Below are 22,555 nucleotides of genomic sequence, written 5' to 3' on the forward strand. Positions count from 1 at the left end.
ATGCAGCTGCACCTCACAATGCTGATCTGGCCACACTCAAATTAATAGGTGCATCTGAGTTAGAGGAGGTAACATTTCTGATCCAGAATAACAGGTGCACATAACAAAGTGCACGTAGAGCTGGATCAGAAGAGAACTGTCAAAAATTGGGTTCACCAAAACACATGTCTGAGGCTCTAGCAATGTAACCCTGAGTTAAAGGTTACCTCACCTCCAATAGGGGGACTTAAATACTGTAAATGCCAATAGCTTCAAAATATTGTGACGTCTGCTACAAAAGTTTTCTTTCTCAGGAAAAGTACCTTTGCATATTTCTGAAAAACAAAGCTACACTTTCCAGAGCCTAAAGGTATTGTGCATTGCTCTGTAGCAAATACCAGTGCTTTGCTTCATAGCAGATCACACCTAGCACTTCCACAGCCTTCATGGGAGGTAAACCATGCATAATATCAGAGACTCCTTAGGATAAAGCTGAACAGGGAAGTCAGGCTAGATTATATTTCAGTTCAGTTGACATTTTCAGGGCAACACAGCAAATAGGCTCTCATACTGGGGACACTAGGAATTCAAAAACACTGGGAAACTAGATTTCACGCCAGTACCAAAGCAGCATCTGGATATTCAGGTATACACACATGCTGAGGCAAATCACTTTAATCACTTACTGCAATTAAGAGGACAAACTGGATTAGAGAAAAAAAGAAAATGGATGTGAAACAACAGGATGAAAAGCTGTGAACTAAACATCAACAAATCATGGTTCATACATTCGCAAAGGCTTGATTAAAAAGGTGTGAGCCCCTCTCCTCTATGGTGCAAGCTACTTCTCCAGTGTGGGTCAGACAGACCTCTTATTGAGACCCAATTTTCATATAACCATTCCTGCTCAAAGTGGCAGATCACATGAGCCAGGCTTGAGATTGGACACTCAGTTCACAAGGGAGGGATAGGACTTTTGCAACTTCCCCACCATGACACAATAGTACCACTCCCAAGCTAAATGCATGAACCCATGCAGTGTTTTACACTCCAGAACCTAGATAATATATAATATTTTTATTCATATAGCACAAAGGAAAAGGTTAAAAAGTGAAGCATCCTTTGTAGCAGTTGAGAAAAACATTTACTAAATGTTTGGTGCATACCCACTACCATCCATTATGCTGCTTCATAGTGTGTGGCCTGAAGTTTAGGAACTAAGTGATTTACGCTGAAGCTTAATATTGCATTTCAGATACGGTTTTTAAATATATTGTTGGTCACTCTAAGGCTTCAAGACGGAAGAGACTATAAATCCAATATGTAATAAGTTGTTTTTTAAAAAATTTGATGAGTAAATGTAGAGCTATATGGCAGCTTTTAATTTTTTTAAAAAAAAGTTTTAATAAGCACTTTCTTCAGAGGTTTCAGACAATACTTGAATAGACAGTTTTAATATATGCTCAACTGTTAATACTACATAAAGAGCTGGACTTTTATAGTGTTTTAAATATTTTTATTAAATAAAAATTAAGCATAGTAAAAATTATCCAACCAAATGGAGAGGCATTCAAGTAAGGCAATGCATTGCTAATAAGATCACGGTGCTTCCCCCCCCCCCTTTTCCCCACCCAACTGGCCTAAAAACCATTACAAAGAAAACAATGCCACTTGTCGCAACTAAGTCACTAACACATATATCAATGCTATTAGAGTAGAACCTATCACATAACTAGCTAACATTGCTAATTTCATGAGTCCAGGAAATAAGTCTACTTCAGTAACATTTTTAAAAAGGCAAAAACAGAAAACAGGTTTTTAAAGGGCTTAGTAGTTATTGCCTGTATAATAAGCTCCTCATATAAAAGCCACTGGGAAGTCGGGTCAGAGATTGTCCTCAATTAGCGCCATATCCTACATGTATTATCCTTGCTACCTAGAAAGAAAAGTAATAGATTAACATTTCAAATGTCATTCATATATCTATAATATAAAACTACAGCAGGAGATTTGGGGCAGGAGATGATATTTCAAATACATCCCTTGCTCTCAAATTCATTGGCAATCTTGTCTTCCAACTATGATGCAGTTGAATGAATTAGAGTTTAGCAAACGACACTTTGCAAATTTCTCTCCTTTGAAATAATGAGCCAACTGCACAGTAATAGAACACATGCTTTGTATATAGAATGTCCCAAGTTGAAGCCCAAATATCTCTAGATCAAAAAAATTATCAGGTAGGAAGGCTGAGAAATTTCCATGCTTGAGATCTTGGAGAGGCACTTGGTTTTAGAAAAGACAGAACTACTGAGCATAAAGCAGTTTCGTGTGTTCTGGGCTTTTAATAGGAACCCAACAGGCATACATTCAAAAGGTGCACCTTTTCTCATCACTAAATCTCTGTGCATCCCATGAATATTTGTCTGCAATGCTGTTGTTAAAGGCATAGAGCTTCTATCAGGAAAAAGCTGCCAACACAGATTGCAACCTACAGATATCAGTATCTTCCGATGAATGCGAGGCCACCATCTAAGAACTGCCAACCTAACTCTTGTACATATTCTAAACTAGTTGTGTTGAAATGCTGTAGAAAAGGCTTCTTAAATTTGGCTCTAGGATTACAGTTGCCTTAGTAATGCTGCTATGCCCCCATTCCCCTCTTTTTGCAATGTTGGAAAAACACCTCCACTGATGAAAGAGGAAAGCACCACCGGAATCAATGAGATACTAGCAAATAAAATGTATATAGCACAGGAAAATGTATTTAGCTGTTCAAATTTGGAGGTTGCCTTAATGCATCCTGAAAAGTTTAAAGAGTGGAGCCATATCTATTTGTTGAAACTTGCTGTTCAATGGCTGTCCCGTTCCCCCACCCCACCCTACTTACTTAACCCAACTTCTCTAGGCCAGCACCCCATTTTGAAACAATTCAACTAGTGTGGAAAAGCAATATGCCACAGAAATAACTGTTTGATCCAAGTTTTCAACGGAATTGGACTGAATGAGGCATGACAACAGAAACCAGGAAACTGTCCTTATTTGACATCACTTTAGTGTAAACAAGTAGAAGGACAATTTTCAATATAGCTGTTAGTTACCTGTAATGATTATATTGCCCTTGTAATTGAAAGCACACGAAAATATTTCATCAGTGTGGCCTTCTAGTATTTGAATGCATTGTCCTGTCTGAGGCTCCCAAAGCCGAGCTGTCTTATCTGAGCTGGCTGTAAGAATGCGACTGCCTTGAGGATTGAAACAGATCTTTTAAAAACAAAGAAAAAAGAATTATTTTTTAAAGAGGCAAGGAAATGGCATTACTTATCTTAAAGCTTGTCCACCATGGTTCAACGCAGGTTTGCAGTGTCTGGGACAAAAGCCCCTGAATATATTTTGTCTTCCAGTTTCTATCTACACGGGTAGATTCAGAGGCTGGAGTGGGCTGATCAATAATAAACCCTCCAAAGCAAGGAGCTTTTCTGTCTTTCATCTTAAAACAAGGGTCATGTCACACATTATCCTGTGAAATACGTTATCCTGTGAAACACTGTGAAGTACTTGATTCCAAGTAGACAAATATTCACAAAGTGGCTCAATCATGGGTGGCTTCTGTGAATAAACTGTGGTTTTAATGCTAAACACGAGCCTTTCAAAAATTATAACGCTATACCATATTTTATATTTGGGATTCCATTTCTGAGAACTAAATAGTAACTTATGAAACATTCCCAAAGAAACAACAGCAGAATTGCTATTGTTATTCTCAGTTCCACAAGCCAGCACAATGACTTAAGGTGATCCAAGACAGTAATCAAGGAGCTTGCTCAGGTAGGAAGGAATTGCCACCTCAAGATAATAACTCTGGGATTATTTAGGATTTATTTGTCAAATTTGTATTCCACCCTTCATCTGAAAATCACAGGACAGTTCACAACACAAAAATACTAGATAAAAACACAAAATACATGATAAAAACAGAAACAAAAACAAACCAAGAACCCCCGTCCCACAAACACATTTAAAAGGCCATAGAATATTCAGCCAAAGGTCTGGTTATAGAGAATGATTTTGCTTGGAGCCTAAAGATATGCTGCGAAGGCACCAGGTGAGCAATGGACAGAATAATGAATTACAGTTAACTAGTCACATATGCAATGAGGAGTTCAGTAGCCAAATATAATTGTGACATTAATATTCAATTAGCGACTAGCCTCATGTTTGAAATCAACATTCCAAAAATTTAAAATTTTTTCTCATCCACCTGCACCTTTATTCAATAATTTCTGCCCTTTTCTCTCCTTTACCAAATAGGTCAGTTTAAACCTAAGTGTTACTCTGGAGGCTCCTTGCAGTCCTCCAAAGGCCTTAGTGCATCTCTTTAGTGCACAGATTCATGAGCCACATAAACTGATTTTTCAGAGCAGTCCTTTAACCTTTACCCATTTCTGCCTCTCAACTTAGGGGCACATCTGATAGCTGAATCGTGAGATTTGTCATTTCGTATGTGCACAGCAAATGGGAAACATTAATGAAGTACATATAAAATTGTGGAATGTAGAACTGTTATTTCCTTAGGAAACTCATAAAAATAACTTTAAAAAGGAAGCAAAAACCACAGACAGGCATTCCAAAACCTTACATGGAAACTGTTTTGTATTCTGTTTGAATAGCTTTCTGCTTTTTAAAAAAGTTATAGAATCAGTAGCAATTCTTCCTTTCTTATTGAATCTACAATGTTTATTTATTTTATGTAAAATAACTATAATTACTACTACTCTTTAAGCTTTCAGAACTAAAAAAGAAATTGGAAATTTTAATCTGCAAATATAATTTTATCCTTGCTATATTAGATTCATCATATCACAGTGCTGCCAAATTTCATCACACAGATACTAATATTTCCTTTACTCATCCAAACAGATACTGAACCTGTCACTGCTCTCCAAAAATTAAATGACAAAACAGAGTATCTAGCCAACAACACTGCCATAAATCAGGAAACATATGTATGGGCTGCCTTCGTCTTGCTCATGCAGTATGGATTTAGGAACAACCTAAGCATCTGTCTTTAACATATATATACATTTATGCGAATATTCTCACTTTTTTTTACCTTCAAGGTTAAAACTGGCCTGAGGAAAGATTCTGTTCAGCATATATAATATAGATAATTTAAAAGCTGACCTTCCTATGCTGCTCAAATTCCCTTTTTAAAGCACTTTTAAAAGTAGGCCTACATTCTGTTGCTTCTGGTTACTATAAAGGTGCATCATCCAAGGATGTAAGAGAGGTGTAGTTTAGACTGTAGCTTTCTTATCATGCACACATTACCATATGAAACATGCATGAAAAACCACACTAAATATTGCAGCTGGAAAAGCCCAACACAGAGATACAGTCTTATTTAATGCTACTGTACTTAAAATTATAGGAAAGGAGAGTAGCAGTAGATTATCACCCAGTTTCACCAAAATAATATTTCTACTCAAGTTAATAGATAACCTGAATGCCCTCAAAAATCTCACATAAATCTCAAAGGCTGACATCCCACCTCCAGTTATTCAGGAGTAAGTCCCACTGGTCAGTGGTATGTACTTGCAGGATTGTTCACTCAAACTGCAAGAATAATGTTTTTCAATTAGCAGCTTTTATAACAGAATACTAACCTCTGTGCTTTCCTAACACACTGGAGACATAAAGTGATAAAGCACTATAAAAAACAGCAAGGGAGAGAAGTTGCTTTCCTGGTCCATACTCAGGAAGCGAGAGATCATACAAACAAGCATAATGGGCAAAGCTAGCTGTAATTTAGAACAACATTCTACTCAGGGCAGCAGTACAGAGAAATAAAACAACAGTCACCTTTGAAATTTCTCCTCCATGGCCTTCAAGTTTTGATATACATTTTTTTGTTTCTGCATCATAAACTCTTGCTGATCCTTAAGTAATAAAGAAACAAACAATCATGCATTTAGTATAGGCATTTACCTGTTGTGCTTAAATACATCTGCAATTTTGTCAGGAACCAGAGAAGGCAAATGTTAGAAATGACTGGCTGCAACTCAAAGCCCACTGATTTAGAGTAGGGATGGGTGAATCTCTCAATTTTGGTTTCCCTTAAGTTTCTCATTTTTCAAATATTAAGTACAGTTCTCAATGTTTCAGTATCAGTTGGCAGATTTTTTTAAAGTTCACATGAAAATTCATCAGCCTTTCCAAATATATCCTAATATACACATTTTTGTATACAATTTCCCCTAATATAATGCATTTTTGCAAAAATATATTCACTAATATAACGTAATATTATTTTCAACAAAATATGTTTTTATATGTACACTTTAGTATATGCATTTTTGATTGGACACCAAAATTTAGACTTCAAATATTGAAAGATGGTTGTGCTTACATTCTTGTATTGTTTGGGAAAGTACAAATTAGGTGGGTTTGCCTTGAAATGTAAACTGAATTGAATTTGTCCCCATCCTTATATGGGAGTACCTACAGTTGCCATGCATACTCTTTCACTATAAACTTTTGATGTTCTGTGGTGGTCACTGAAAGCAGGTTAAAACTGCATGGTCTTATGAGAAGGCGGCACTCATACGAAAATGGTTTGGAAGCTTCTAGACTTGTTAGACTGATCCGATATATGAGAAAGCTTGGGGCAGAAGACTGAATTAAATATCACAGCCCTGTGAGAAAGCTGCCAAAGAGCACATCACATAACACATAAAAAATGGCTCACTATATGGATATAATCGTTCCTTGGTCCTATTATGGAGGTTTTCCATAAGATTGGCTGTATTAGAAAACTTAGCCAGTTTCCAGAACATGCACTCACCTCACCAGAGTTCCTCTCTTAGAGGATTCTTTCTTTGCCCTCATGTAGAGTCATCCATGATGCACAGAATGAGCTACAGGGAGTTCCCATGTTACCCCCTCAAGAGATGCTCTTCAAATCAGCTGACACGGGATGAAGACATTTTAATAAAAAAAATCAATTTCACCTACCATCAGCTGAGGCAGTTGCAATACGCTGGCCAGTGTAATCAAAGCAAACATCTAATACTTCATCATCGTGGCCTGTTAATGTTGCCACACGCTTGCCAGTCAGCGCGTTCCACAACTGCAACGTGGACAAAAAGCAAAATTGCAGGCAAATAATGACAGGGAACCCTTCTTTATTTATTTGACTGAACTGCTTGCGGCCTGTGTAGCTAGTCAATCACTATTCGTTCTTTCATATGAGCACACAGATTTGGCAGAAAGCAAGGTTAACAAATATTTTGCTTGACGTGTTACCAGCACAAGCCAGATATCTCTTGGAATTGATTTCCATGCTAGCAGCTTATTCACAGATTCAACTCTTATGCCAATAAAGGCTAGAAAAGAAAAGAAAAAAGAACTCCCAGAAGTCAATAAATGTTGGTGTTTCTTCCCTAAACCAAGCTAGCCTATAGTGTTCCTCTTATTTTCTGTATTTCTTTCTTTTGAAGTGTGATATTGCAAATGAACTGGTGGGGCATTTTTAGAGATAAGCTTTGGGCCTTTTTTTAGAAAGACGGAATGTAAAGGAATTGGACCTTACTGTCCTGGACTGTTTGTCTATAAAATGGGAATGCATCTTTTTACCTGTCTGCTCATTTGGGAAGGATAGGGTTAATGTGGAGTCTTAGCTGGTGCCCCAGGACTAATAAACTATCAAGGCATAGGGTCCACCATTGCTGATGTGACTAACTGCACACCTGTCTCTAGGGGTGGGAAAATTAAAAGCTCCCAGCTTCCTTGTTCCTGCAGCCCAGATCTGGAGGGATCAAATGACAGACAGGGAGAAGCTATATAAGCAGGTGGATAGCCAAGAGGTGGGTTCACCAAGCAGATCTCAGGTGATACACAGAGATTCTGGAGAGTTTGAGAGAAAGGCTTCAAGGAAGAAAGGCCTACTTGTGAACAAGGAATCCTGCTAAGAGCCTGGTGAGTTGAGATCGTTTTGGTTTAGGCAAAGTGGATCACATTTAACTAATTTTGTTTTTGCTCCAAATGAAATATTCTGGTTTTCTGCAACCAGCACTGAATGCATATTATCAGGCAGTGTGTACATGCCCTTTGTCTATTATTTTAAAGAGATGTAAGAGTAAACCTACACCTTTATTCTGTACCTGCTCTGGGGGAAAGCTAATTTTCCCCACACGCCTTCATGCAGGCAAAGAAGAATGTATTCCTGGATTCAGACCTACAAATGTATGGGTTAGTCAATACTATTATTATTTTTCGTATACTACTGACAGCAATAAATCAGGTTAATAGGGATCCAAGTATCTTACCATGCATGTTTTGTCCATTGATCCGGTGATTATAAGAGTGCAGTCCCAGTTGAACTGTGCACTACTTATTTCTGCGCGATGGCCTATTAAAGTATGCATCCTCCTACCAGGAGAGAATAAAAAACATGTTATATGGTTGATTCAAATATAAATGTATTATGCAAAGGGCATCTATAAAAAGAAATAGACAAAATGCAGTGCAATCTTATGCATGCTTAAAGGTAAAGGGACCCCTGACTATTAGGTCCAGTCGTGGCCGAATCTGGGGTTGCGGCGCTCATCTCGCTTTATTGGCCGAGGGAGCCGGTATACAGCTTCCGGGTCATGTGACCAGCATGACTAAGCCGCTTCTGGCGAACCAGTGCAGCGCACGGAAACGCCGTTTACCTTCCTGCTGAAGCACTACCTATTTATCTACTTGCACTTTGACGTGCTTTCGAAGTGCTAGGTGGGCAGAAGCAGGGACCAAGCAACAGGAGCTCACCCCGTTGCAGGGATTCAAACCGCTGACCTTCTGATCGGCAAGTCCAAGTCACAGTTCAGTGAGCTGTCCTCCCAAATAAATATACATAGGATTGCAGCCTTTGTATTACAATTTGACCTACACGTGCAAGTCTACGTAAATCTTCAGAAGCCTCAGATCTGATTAACACAATTTTCTGTGGAAATTGTTAAGGAAATTTTTCCAGTGCTTAATCTTTCCACACATAAGCACACAAAAATGTTTGTAAGTGATTGGATGCCAACTGCAAATACAATATTAGGCAGTTGACAGTTTCAAAGCTTTGCATTTGGTTACTAAACACAAGTAAAATAAGCATGCTAAATTAGATCACTGCAATTCTAGAAACCATTAATGAATACCACTGCAGTCATACCACTCTCTCATGCATCCATGTTTTTGTGTTTGTGTGTGTACACAATCAATCTTGAACATGTGTATTCATGTGTTTCCTATGGTTCAGTGCTTTATAACCTATACAACCCTTATATAATACGTGTAACTTGTGGTCCTTCTTAGACTGCACATAAAGGTAAAGGGTAAAGGGACCCCTGACTGTTAAGTTCAGTCACGAACGACTCTGAGGTTGCAGTGCTCATCTCGCTTTACAGGCCGAGGGAGCCGGTGTTTGTCCACAGACAGCTTCCGGGTCATGTGGCCAGCATGACTAAGCTGCTTCTGGCGAACCAGAACAGCGCACGGAAATGCTGTTTACCTTCCTGCCGGAGCAGTGCCTATTTATCTACTTGCACTTTGACGTGCTTTCGAACTACTAGGTTGGCAGGAGCTGGGACTGAGCAACATAGAGACACCTTAATTAATGGTTGCACCAAATAAAAACATCACAAAAGCAAATATTATGAAGGGGGGGGAATTCCTATTTGCTTGTGGTAATTTAAAAAAATATATATATTAATGTTCACAAACCAATTACACTATTTAATTCATATCATGTATTTATAATTATATTGACCCTTCAACGATAACTTAAGATGGGAAATGAATGTTATTCCGGGCTCATATAAGTTATTGCTGATCATCACAAGGCTTTTAATGTTTCCACTGTATCAATTTGACAAAATGTTATTCAGATGCATTAGTTTCATGATACCGAAAAGGCCCATAGTTTCCCATGAAGGCTAGGGGTGGTCTCTTTGCAGACCTTGAATAGGACCTGCCAGTCATATTTGGGTTTGATGGACCATTGGTCTAATTCAATATAAGAAAGCTTGTGCCATGATTATTCAATACAAGCCTCCCAGGTGATGAAACAAAGGTCTAAGATTAATATCACAATATATATCCTCCACTGCTCTGCTATATCCTACATAACTTGCCAACACAGAGAACTATTATCTTAGCTTTCTGGCAGATGGAACTTTGAACTGTTGCTAGGGAGAATCGCAGAGAAGCAATATGCCTAATTTTCACCTTCCTGGTTTCTAGAAGCTCATTGTTGCTTGAAATGTATTAAATACGAACAAATAAAGGCAGATTTATAATTTGAACAACTCTAGAGCCTGTATAGAATTATTTTAAGAGTTCTGTAAAGCATGAAATAAAACAAGATTTAAAATAGTACCTGCCCGTGCCAACATCCCACACTGCAACTGTATGGTCAAAGGAACCAGTAATGATTCTGTCTCCTGTAGTATTAAATGATAATGCAATAATCTCTGCAGAGTGCCCCTAAAGTTATAAAAAGAAGGTTTAAAGTTTAAACAAAGATCTTTATGTAGAAATAATCTAGGACAGGCATAGACAAACTCGGCCCTCCGGATGTTTTGGGACTACAACTCCCATCATCCCTGACCACTGGTCCTTTTAGCTAGGGATGATGGGAGTTGTAGTCCCAAAACTGTTAGGATATAGTTCCATTCCACCTTAAAAGGGTACAGGCATGACGATTGTGTATCACATGCTCGTTTACATCCAGCTCTAGTTGGGAACTCCAGTTCCGGAGGGCCGAGTTTGCCTATGACTGATCTAGGATTTATAAAGATGTACAAACTTTTATGATTCTGTGTTTTGTTTTCTTTGTTACTATTATTTTATGGAAAGCGATCCTGAAAAAAAATCCTTCCAGTTGTCTGTAAACATACAAACTTTATGTTTTATTCAAAAAACCATTTTCCCCCAAAGATTCAAAAAAGAACATAGAAAATCCCAGTCTGGATGGGCAAAGTATCATGTAATGTAAGCTTCTGGGTCACTTCTAGACAACCTGCTTATTGAGCACTCAGTCTCAGTTGCTTTCATGGAGGTTAGACAGTCAGCTATTATACTGAGCATTCATTCTGAATTATTTGTAGGAAGGTTAATTAAATAACACTGGTATCTGGGTTCAAATCGTCACATTCAAATCATGAATCTCACTCAGTGACCATGGGTCAGTTACTGTCTCTCAACACTAGCCTACTTTACAAAGTTGTTATATATTTTTAAATATTTCCCTGACCTCCATGGAGGAAAGGCAGAAGAAAAATGAAATTTTAAAAATTGAGTATATTGCAGTGATAGAATTATACCATCATCCAAAGTTTGTGCAGATTTTTAAAAACTGTGAAGCAGCCAATAGCAATACCTGTCTACATGTATTTGTGATATTATTAAGAGAGCTCTCTTCAATCTTACAGGGTATATTAAAGGTAAAGGTAAAGGGACCCCTGACCATTAGGTCCAGTCGTGGCCGACTCTGGGGTTGCGGTGCTCATCTCGCTTTATTGGCCAAGGGAGCTGGAGTACAGCTTCCGAGTCATGTGGCCAGCATGACTAAGCCACTTCTGGCAAACCAGAGCAGCGCACGGAAACGCCGTTTACCTTCCCACCGCAGCGGTACCTATTTATCTACTTGCACTTTGACGTGCTTTCAAACTGCTAGGTTGGCAGGAGCTGGGACCAAGGAACAGGAGCTCACCCCGTCACAGGGATTCGAACCTCTGACCTTCTGATCGGCAAGCCCTAGGCTCAGTGGTTTAGACCACAGCGCCACCCGCGTCCCTACAGGGTATATTATAACCCCTTTATTTATAATCCCAGGTAATAATAGATCTGAAAGCAATTATACAGTGCCTTTGAGTGCAGGAGAGGTTTCAAAGAATATTACCAGTCCATTTTAATTAATAAAGCAGGTCATTCTACCTTGTAGTAGTAAAGCCACATCTGGAAAAAGTATGTTATTTAGGCTGCAATCCTATTCACACTTAGCTGGGAGGGAGCCCCACTGAACACAGTAGGATTTCCAAATAAATATGCATAGGATTGTTCTGCACTTAAGATTTAATGGTTTTTAATTAGTATCACAGCTTTCAGTCTTCCTTTATGTTTGCTTAATGCATTATTTAGCTACATATGCTAAGAGTTCTGCATAAATTCTCGTCTCTGAATTTTGCAAATGATAATTAAGAACTGCTCTTTTAATTAAGAACTGCTCTTTTAATAGCAATTTCACAAAAAAACACCCAAGTCATCACTAATAAGAGCTGCGACCCACTGTTAATCTGACTACTTCTTCTCCAGTCTGTATGTCCCATAATTTAGCTGTGGTATCCATACTTCCAGTAGCAACCAATGTACTTTGAAGATTAAATGACAAGCAAACCTGTTAGGAAAAAAGAGAGAAGGAAAACCTTTATAAGAAATTCTTGGATTTTCTGTTCTCCTAGGTACTGGTCCCAGTCACAATATGTTAGAGCATGACAGTAACTGTTTCTAGTCATTGCCCCATTGACTGTTTATAGGCCTGTAAAATAAAACATGATAGCCACAGGGTCATAGCTGGTAATAAAGATTCACTCATTTGATTGCTTGGAATATTTTCCTTGGGGTACAGGAAGGAATTTTACTCTCACAATTAGACCGTGTGGAGGGACAATGTTCATTGTAATTATGGTAATAAAGGAGCCCATTCTACCTTGTAATGATAATGCCACAGAATCAAGAAAAATATGTTACAACAAACAAGGAGCTACTACTGCTCCATATCTTCACTTAAGTAGGTACAAATTATCGTCCCAGATTTTTTTGAGAATAGTAGCATGTATTGTGGTACTTGTTAGCATAGTTTCACTGAGAATAACAGAGAAAACAACACTTAACTTTAAAGAGGTTTTTAAGAATTTGATCGTACCATATGTAGTAATGATTATTCCAAAGCTCCTGTACTCACTATTTCTGCTGTGTGTCCCCTAAAGGTGTAATAGCACTTTCCTGTGTCTACACTCCATAATTTGCAGGTCTTGTCAAATGATCCAGTTGCAATCTTGTCACTAAATTTTAAAGAATGAAACAGAGTACAAGGGGAAAGTAAAAAACGATTTACAAAGAAGAATTAAAATGATTTGGATGTAGAGTACCAAAGAAATAATGTGCTGAGGCCATCTAGGGCTTTAAAGATCAAAGATTCTGAAAAGTTGCATACCCATACGGATTATTGAAAGCAATTGCATAGACCACATTCCTATGTCCTTCCAGAGAACGTAACTCTTCTCCTGAAGCAGTGTCCCAAAGTTTGCATGTTCTGTCATAGCTTCCAGTGATAAAACTAGAGTGGACAAGGAGAATGGAGGGTTTAAGAAACATTTCTTCCATATTCCTCACCCCACAATTTAAGCCACTGCTGACTACATTGCTAAAACATCTCAGAGGGATCAGAAAAAATATAACTTCTTGTGAATTGACTCTACTGCTTCTACGTTCTTCTCAATTAATGATATTTTTAAAAACATGTTGGGTTTTTGTTGTAATTTACGTATTTCCCCTGCTCCCCATCCCCTTTCACTTTTCTCATTTGATTTGATGAAGGATCAAAGACCAGGCAAGAAGCGTATAAGGAGAACAACTGGGGATCTAATACAAGGGGAGGGAGGCAAAACAAGAGATATCTTACATTTTCCACTGTCATTTTGCTGTATTTTCTTTTACAAAATAAGAATTGTTAACTAAATATGTTGGATTTTGGCATTTCCAATGCTACTAATTATCTTAATAACCCTTTTTTGAACCAGAATCTCAGCAGAGGAAATTATAGACCGTAAAATACTATACAGTATTCAGTTTATATTTAGATAAGCCTTGGAAGATCATGCATAGTTTGAATTTAAACACCCAAACTTACCAAGAACCTGATTTGTTAAAGGCAACATTAGTCAGTGGCAATATATGAGCCCGGAGTACCTGAAATTAGAAAATAAAGGTAATATAATTTTCTTTACATTCCTAGGTATTTGCCTTCACAAATCTAAATACTTAAATATTATTTTAATCAATGGGAACGGCTAAACTAAAGTTAAGCACTTTTAAGTGACATTAATCTCAGTAGTGTTGTTTTAAGGCTACATTTACTTTTCCTATTGAACTCAGTGGGGCTTTGGAAAGACTGGGCCCATTTGGATTAAAACCTTATGCTATAGCAGCATGTTGTATCCATGACACATTCAAATCCCTATTAAGTTGTGTTACAACAGCTTGCTACTATGCTGGGAACACCACCACCACCAAAAAACCTTTATCACCCAGGAAACTGCAAAGAAAGGTATAGGTTTACACCAACTCTGTGTCTTCATTTAGGAGGTGTTGCTGGCAACTGCAATCTGCTATGAAGTGGAAATGCAACACTAGTCCTCTTTCCAATTATACTCTGCATACCCCTAATTATTCCTCACGCTCAATAGATTTGTGCAGTTCTTATTACTGCACAAGAAAATCACTACCAGCAGCACTCTTTATTACAAGGATGGGAACACTCAGACCTGGGGGCCAATTGCAGCCCACCAGACCTTTCTATCTCATCCACAGGACTCTCACCAGGCCTCACCCCTTCCCTTGATCAACAGCCCTGATCTGTAGCCTCCTTGAGTGTTTACCTCGCTGAGATAATGCTTTTTGTCTGCCTGGGTGAAGATTAACATGTATGTGTGGCTACAGTTTGTGTTACTGCATGGCTAGAATGTAGCGTGCTGTACAAAGGAAAGAAGCACACTGATGGATTCCTCTGGATTCCTCATCCCTGCTTTGTCACAATTCAACTAAAGTCAGTTTTGTCTGTAACTTTCTTGTAACAAATCTTTGAGTAATTAACTATACAGGTACATATCCATTATTCCTTCTCCCAATAGTATTACAATCTCAGATATTCAAAGCTCAACTGTCAGAACTGGATCCATGCCTCTAGGTGAATTAGTGAAAGGTGCTGTATAACTCTTAAAAGATTTATCTACAATTCCTGACTTTTGCAAAACAAAAGAAGGAGATATAGATTTGGAATTATGAAGTAGCCTCTATGTGGGGTCATGAACCAGCCAAGTTCAACTTATTATTTTTTAAAAGAATAAAACAGCAGTCAACTTAACAATGTGAAAGTGTGGAGCACTGCAATGACATTACATCAGTGTAATCACCTTGTCAAAAATCAGAATAAGCCAATATTCATGAAGCTGGTGTTAAGACAATGACTAGAAAGAAAAACTATTTCTGAGGCCAACTGTGTGAAAGCACTTAAAAACTCTTAAAGTCGAGCACAAATAGTAAGAGAATGTGAGAGACACCGCTTCCTTATACATATTTTCAAGAGCAGATTGCACCAACATTGGATCTGTTGATCTGGGTAGAAAGATAGAACATATTCTCAAGCATGCATGAGATGTTTTGTGAGTGTACCCAATTTGACATATTTTCATCAACAGTCAAACTCACTGTTGTCTTTTCACAAACAGCTTTTTACTGGTCTACAGCATGGAGCAGCTCAACCTTCACAACAGATTCCCCACCCCACCCTGCACCCTGCTCAGAAGCAGAAAACAGCCTTATATTGCTAGCCAAAGGATACAGATCACTTTTCACTGCTTGGGGAAAAGGGGGGCCATGAAAGAATCAGGAAAGCCTCTCCCAAACATTGACTAACAGCTTGAGTTCAGTGTTGTGCTGTTCTTTAAAACCATCAGATCCCCAAATTTCAGCAACAGACTGTCTGTCAGCTGGCGCTCTAGAAGAGACAATGATCCTCATGTGTAGATAAACCTCATGCTGCTAGATGAAAAGTAGTGTACTGTTCTTAAGAGATCTATCCACACTCCTTGACATCAAATGCAGATGAGGAAGGGACATCAGTAATAGCTCTGGTTCATATTTAAATCAATTTTTTCCCACACAGCTATTTTACATATAGACCATCCCTTCATATAGTCTTCCTATGATTTCCCTCCCACCCCACCATACAAATACAGGCTTTCTGAGAGTCTGTGCTGATTGTAAATCAGCTACTTAACCACATAATGCAGCAAGGATATGTGCATCAAGCGCTGCAACTTATTTTCCAACATGCTCGACTACTTGTATGTATTGGTCAGCTCCCGGTGCCAGTCTCTTTCAGCAGAGATAACCAAGGGAGTGATGAGTGAGCTCCCTGGAGAGGCTAGGCTCTGGCTGAAATCCTCTTTCTGAAAATCAGCAGCAATTAACTTGCTGGTTAGGTAACTCAACACTGCCATCTGGCACTGTGAAAAAGGTACTGCAGATTGTGGAAAAGCTACTGAAACTGACAACAGACAAAACACCCCCAATTCCACCACCCACAGGATCTGTGGTTGTTATTAAATGTATTACCTGCCCTTCATCAGCAGGTCTCAGGGTGGTTTGCAACAATTTAAAATCCAATTATAAAAACAGTTAAAAACAACTTGCAGTCACAGAATTGGAACTGTGTGAGAATTAATATATTCATGTGATCTGTTGTCAGAACAGAATATTAGGTAAAAAGCCCAAAACCACTGCACTCAGGCTTGGCCTTCCATATGACATCTTCCCCTGAGCAGTGGCTCATGGGGTGCAGAGGCAGTGGCAGTGATGTAGTCATCAGGCAATGGCAGTGAGGCTGAGAGAGCTCCAAACTAGCCAAAATGGCCCAATAAGTTTATTGTCACCACTGGGAGGACACCACTGCCTTCACCCCACTCACAAGTTACCACTTGCTTCTACTTGCGCCTTTACAGAGTCTGTGGACTAGGGCTGCACAACCTGAGAGGCACCAACCTGAATGCAGCCCATATTCATGCATGGTGTTCCACTAGGAGCTTGATAAACCTGCTTCTTCTGCCAGCCAGGAGCAGCAGAAATTGAACTCGAGGCAAGCCACAAAACATTGCTAACTGGCATTCTCTGGGGAAGTGGGACACAACCAGCTCAGGCCTGCTTATCCAAACACAGGAAACACCAACATGTAAATAACTACATTCCTCACTCATAAGCTGCTTCAGTATACTCAAACATGATCCTTAGAGTCCATATTAAAATAAATAACTAAATCCTGCAATGAAATGTTGCTGTGTATCCTTAAAAGGGTGCCAGCCGGCCCTGCCCTCCTCCATAATACTCCATTCCATCCCTACAACCTAGTTTCTATTATCCCCCATAACATTCCACGGCTACAGAGCATGCTCACTGGATTGTGTGAGGGTCTACTGCAAACATCTGTTTATGTAGCATAAGCAGGCTGATATCTCCTCCTTTCTCAGCAACCCTGCTTTGGCTCCATTTCTGCCAGCTCTCACAATGACCTGAGAGCAGGACAGTTTAACCAACAGCCATTTAAAACCTCTAGTTTCTGTGTATTTACATAACTGAAAGCAAGTATCACAAATTGTCGCATGGCTCTTACCTTAAAAAGATAGAATTTGTGGTCCACCTGTTGTCCTAGCTTCTCTTGTAGTCGCAGTATTAAATGTACAACCTGGTCTTTACGTGATGCTGTGATGAGAGGTTCTGCTTTTCTTATATCTGCTACTAAGGCTTCTACATCTGTACTAAAGTAGAATAATGTTTAAAGATATTAAAACACAATTATCACCTCCTGAAGTTAAGAGAAAATGAAATCCTTCTGTTGCTTTTATCAACCAGAATGAAAGGGGGAAGGGGAGTCATTTTGATATTTTCCCATGTGCCAACCGCAGAGATTATCCTTCAGAATAGGGGCAGGGTACCTGTGGGTCTCCACAGATGTATTTTTTTTATCTTTCCATAAAAACAGATGTACATTTATTTACATTGAACTCTATGGGATTTACTTCTGAATAAACACATAGAGGAATGGACTATGTCATAGAAGCCTCTGAGCACACATTAGTCGGGAAGATAGATACACAATTTCTTGTCCCCCACAAAAGTAGTAGAAAGCCACTGGAAATTCCTGAGTTCACATAGAAATACCTAAGTCCAGTGTCAGCTACTAACATAATCCACACCAATTGTAAAACTTTTTTTTTTCTAGGTTAGGCCTTGCATCTTTTGAGTATAAGACAGGTTTCCCATTTTTCAGTCATTTTATTTACAATTTTAATGTTTTCTATTTGAATGTGATTAATTTTGAATATTCTGTATGTTTAGGTCTTTCCTAGTGACTTGTTCATGCAGGTTTTAAAACAAGTGGTCAGCTCTACTCTGCTACTTGAATTTAAATAACCTCAGTGACAGCACTCATTTCTGTTTTTTGTTTTAATTTCAAACAACATGCTAATTTGTCAAAAAATATCACATAGTCTTAAAAAGTTTACTTTGGCATTGTGTTTCTCAGGGTTATTCATGGGAGGTAAGGAGTTAAAATTCTCTTTAAGCTAAAAAAAACAAATATTCTAAAAATAATCTCAAAGGTTTTGGTATGTTAAAAGCACAGCATCATCACAGGGAACAAATATACAATTTACAAAACTAGATCCTGTTTGTGAAGGACTTCTGTAAGGATAGTCTCAATGGTGAAGGATGTATGTTCCACTAGGGAATAACATCCATTGAACAAATGGAATTTGTCCAGTATGTTTTCCATACAGGTCACTGACATGCTCAAGGACTACATTTGTTAGGTACGTTTAGTTCCACTGAATCCTTTAGTCTCACTGAAATAAATATTGGACTTAAAGCTAGCCATCATGACAACCTTATCCCAATTATTTCAAGGGGACTTCAGCATAATTAATCTAAATCTAACCCAATGTCTGTTTTCTGAAACATTTCTTTGACATATTCAATTTAGCCCAGGAAAGCTCCCAGGATCAAGTCTTAATTGTGGCTTTGAAAGACACCTTTTGCATGCTCCTGCCAGTGCACATCAAGTAATCAAGGCAGAGGTGTGCAAGAGAGGTTTACAACAAATATGAACACCAAAGCCAATACATATCTTTATATGTCTAATTCAGATACACTTTATGAATGCTGGAGATCGTCTTACAAGGCATGAAATGCATCTTATATTTGTTACTCACATATATCCCATTGTGGGAATACTATGTTTTAGAACATATGAAGCTGCCTTACACTGAGTAAGACCATTCATCCATCTAGCTCAGTATTTTCTATGCTGACTGGCAGAAGTTTTCAGTTGTTCAGTTGGCAGAAGTTTTCAGACAGAGTCTCTCCCATCCTCACACGGAGGTGCCAGGGATTAAACCTGGGACCTTCTCTATGAAAAGCTACAGCCCTTTCCAAAAATGTTGTAACTTCATCAGTTGTGAAATGGAAACCACACACCCCTGAATTTTCAACCCTATGAAGTTTTCATTGAAAGTAGCAGCCATATTGCTAGATATGCCATAGGAGACAGGATTGGGCACTAACACCTCAATCTTAAATGACTGTACTTGGAAGAGGATGATTTGAAAGCATGATTCAATATGACCAAAAACACTGCAATACATTTCTTAGCTGTTTAGCAGATTTGTATATATCAGTAAAGTTGTTCAAAATATAATACTCACGCAGCACTGAGATCCAGTAAATCTATAGATTTGGTTTTCACTTCCCCACCTTGAACATATTCCAAAATAATGCCTTTGAAGAAGCAAAACAAGACAATTATTAATTCAGTATCAAGCTAGGTTCTGATGGCACACAGTACAAAGACTGACCTTCCCTTTGATAAAAAAAATCCTATTGATTTCAGTAGCAACACATCTAACTTAAACCATATAAGAGAGCAGAATCAGGCAGGCATCTTGTCATTTTCTATAGTGACACATGGTAAGACACAGGTCAGGGGCCAAAGAACTGTGAAACTGGATGCATATGCTAAAGGCTCTTTGAACTTATGGTCTTCAAAGGCAACCCCCATTCCACATGACAAGCTGCTTTTTAAATGTGTAGGGTGTTGTGATATGGCTTGAGGATTTCCTGTTCAAAGGGAAATGCCCAAAATTCCACTGTCCATGTACAAGCCCACACAATCCTACATCTTCTCAGATGTCCCTCTATGTGCAAAGGATTCCCAGTCACTGAAGCAGCTCTTTTGAACTTCAGCTAGTCTTCACATAGAAAAAATAAATACTGACTCTTATAACCAATGTAATTACTCATGATACACACAGAACTCTGGATCATCCGATAGAACACCACATCATTAACTTATGGAATTCTCTGGCACAAGATAAAAAATGAGAACAGGAAAACAGCCCAGGAAATAGCAGAAGTGCTGCTGTAGATGAAGGAGGAAGCTTTGCTAGTGTTTTGTTTTTGTTTTTAAAGAAAAAGGTAGACCAACCTTGATAAGGTGAATGAAACATAAAAAATTTAAAGGCTTTGTAAAATAGGGGGCGATAGTTGTAGCTCTCTCACTAATGATGTTACAGATACAATTCATGTACATGTAACTATACACAACACAGGAGAAACTCTAGTTAGTAAAAGAATCCAGTTTTCCAGCAACAAAATTAAGTGGTGCAATATGTGATGCCCCTGAAACAGAAATGCTTTTTTTAGGAATATCAGTGTGGTTCCTGCTACAGTTGAGTTACAGTAGTTTGCATAAGCCCACTTGTGTTTGTCCATGGCAAAGGCTCAAACACTTTAAATGGCTATTTGCTGGTCTGAATAATTGACCTGGGAATTCAAAGCTTACCCTTAGATGGTCATGGCCATCTAAGACTGATACTTTCAGGTTACTGTAGGATCATAGCCCAAACAACTGATAGTATAGAAAAGCAGAAGCTACTTCACCAACTTAATTTACCAGTTTGAGATCTTCCAAATATAAAAGTAAATCTGCAAAATATGACACCCTGTCTAATATATATAACAACTGAGATATACATAGAAGCAAACTGACTGCCACATTACCTTTATTGCATTCTGTGGTAATCCAGTTACAAATAATTTGTGGATTCTGTATTAGACTAATGCTTTGATATTAGTCTGTTGTTCCCTATAGGAAACAGTATGATATACAGTATACCATTATTTGGCTTATGGCTGAATTGTCAACATTACACAAATGTTTGTAACACTAGGGATTTAGTAGAATGCAGCTTTTCTTCAAGTCACCTCATACATCAATTCATAAGTAATAAATCATTTCAGCTGACAGCAGCTATGGCTTTTTATCTACCCATGGTGCACAACCATGAGCCAAGTACTTTGTGTTCCTACTGCCTGTCATATGCTAAAGTTATCTTGGTTACCATAAGGTACTTTTAGTTAAAACTCCACAACTATTAAATGTCAAAAGCCTATGCACTGACTTCAGCAGAGTGGTCAATGTAACTGTCTATCAGAACCATCTAAATGTCATCCTAAGCAACCTCAAGATAAAGCTGTCACAGATAGAAAGGGTCAGACAAATAGGGCCCAGTTATTTTATTTATGACATTTATATTGCATCATTTCTCCACAACACTGAATGCAGCAAACATGATTTTCTTACCCCTCTTATCCCCACGGCAACCCTAAAAGGTAGGTTTGGGCTGAGATAGTCACTTGGAAAGCTTAATGACTGAGTTGGGATTTGCACCTGGATATAATAAACTAGCACTCTTAACCATGACACCACTCTGGCCCTCATTGTGCATTATTCCGGTACATCTTCAGTGTGGGGGACTCATACACAAAAGTGCATTTCAACGGGGTAAGTTCCATCTTTGAGCACTTGCAAGTGACTTTTCTTTTTGAAACCCTTCCTGCGTTTGCCTTTGATTCCCCATTAACTATTAATTTAATTTCTAAAAAGCACAAGAACATGTTTGAAACAAGTTTCCCCAAAAGAGTAGGCATGGTTACTTAAGAGTTAAGGAAAAGGCACTCTGCACATCCTCAGAGAAACTATGTTTCTATTGTTATTTCACATTTCATGGTCGAGGCTGCAATCCTGTGCTCGCTTATCGATTTGGCTTGCTTGCTTGCTTCTTTAGAAGCACTGCCAGTCCATGCAATATGTCCAACGCATTAAACCTCCTACGGAACAAGCTCTCACTGAAGACGGAACGCAACGGAGCTTCTTTTCCATTCAACAGACCTGCTGAGCAAATAGGTTCCGGGGCTCAACCGTTTCAATTAAACCTTTCCCCACCACCACCACTCTGCGACTCTTTCCCCTCCACATTTGTGTTTCTCGTGTGTGTGTGTGTGTGTGGCAGTCATTGTATATATCTATATCCGTTAACCCTTTCTTCCCCGACTCCACCATCCCCTCCTTTCAATCGTCCACGCTTTCCCGCCGCACGTAAGGCTTCCCCGTCGTCATTCCCCCGCTCCCCATCTTTAACACTGACCCCCCACACTGCCCTGCCCTGCCCCATTCCGCACCCGGCGGGTAATATCTTAGCAAGAACCGCTTCAGCTTCATCTCGTCCCGGGCGGCCGAGGCCTCCAAGCCGGCGCCGTTGTCATAGGAACCAGACAAACCGACGCTCTCCGCAGCGCGCACGCGCGGCCCGGGACCACCCCCGCCCCTTCTCCTCCGCCGCCCGCAGCTACTCCGGCTCCGCCCTCACAGGGC

The 22,555-nt window shown here is 39.0% G+C and overlaps 1 protein-coding gene across 1 annotated transcript; it reads right to left on the bottom strand.

Annotated features, from left to right (window-relative positions):
- Window positions 1–1,473: 1,473 nt before the first annotated feature.
- Window positions 1,474–22,491, bottom strand: DAW1 (dynein assembly factor with WD repeats 1). Its single transcript, XM_083613866.1, has 13 exons — window positions 22,363–22,491; window positions 19,548–19,620; window positions 17,459–17,603; window positions 13,922–13,980; window positions 13,226–13,348; window positions 12,974–13,073; window positions 12,299–12,406; window positions 10,388–10,494; window positions 8,304–8,406; window positions 6,991–7,105; window positions 5,839–5,915; window positions 3,078–3,240; window positions 1,474–1,915 (listed from the first exon to the last, which is right to left on the bottom strand). The coding sequence occupies exons 1-13, from the start codon at window positions 22,400–22,402 to the stop codon at window positions 1,881–1,883; spliced, it is 1,248 nt and encodes a 415-aa protein (XP_083469992.1). The 5' UTR covers window positions 22,403–22,491; the 3' UTR covers window positions 1,474–1,880.
- Between the last annotated feature and the right edge of the window lie 64 nt (window positions 22,492–22,555).

This window comes from Podarcis filfolensis (assembly GCF_964270895.1).
Source record: "Podarcis filfolensis genome assembly, chromosome: 5".
Lineage (NCBI taxonomy): Eukaryota > Metazoa > Chordata > Lepidosauria > Squamata > Lacertidae > Podarcis > Podarcis filfolensis.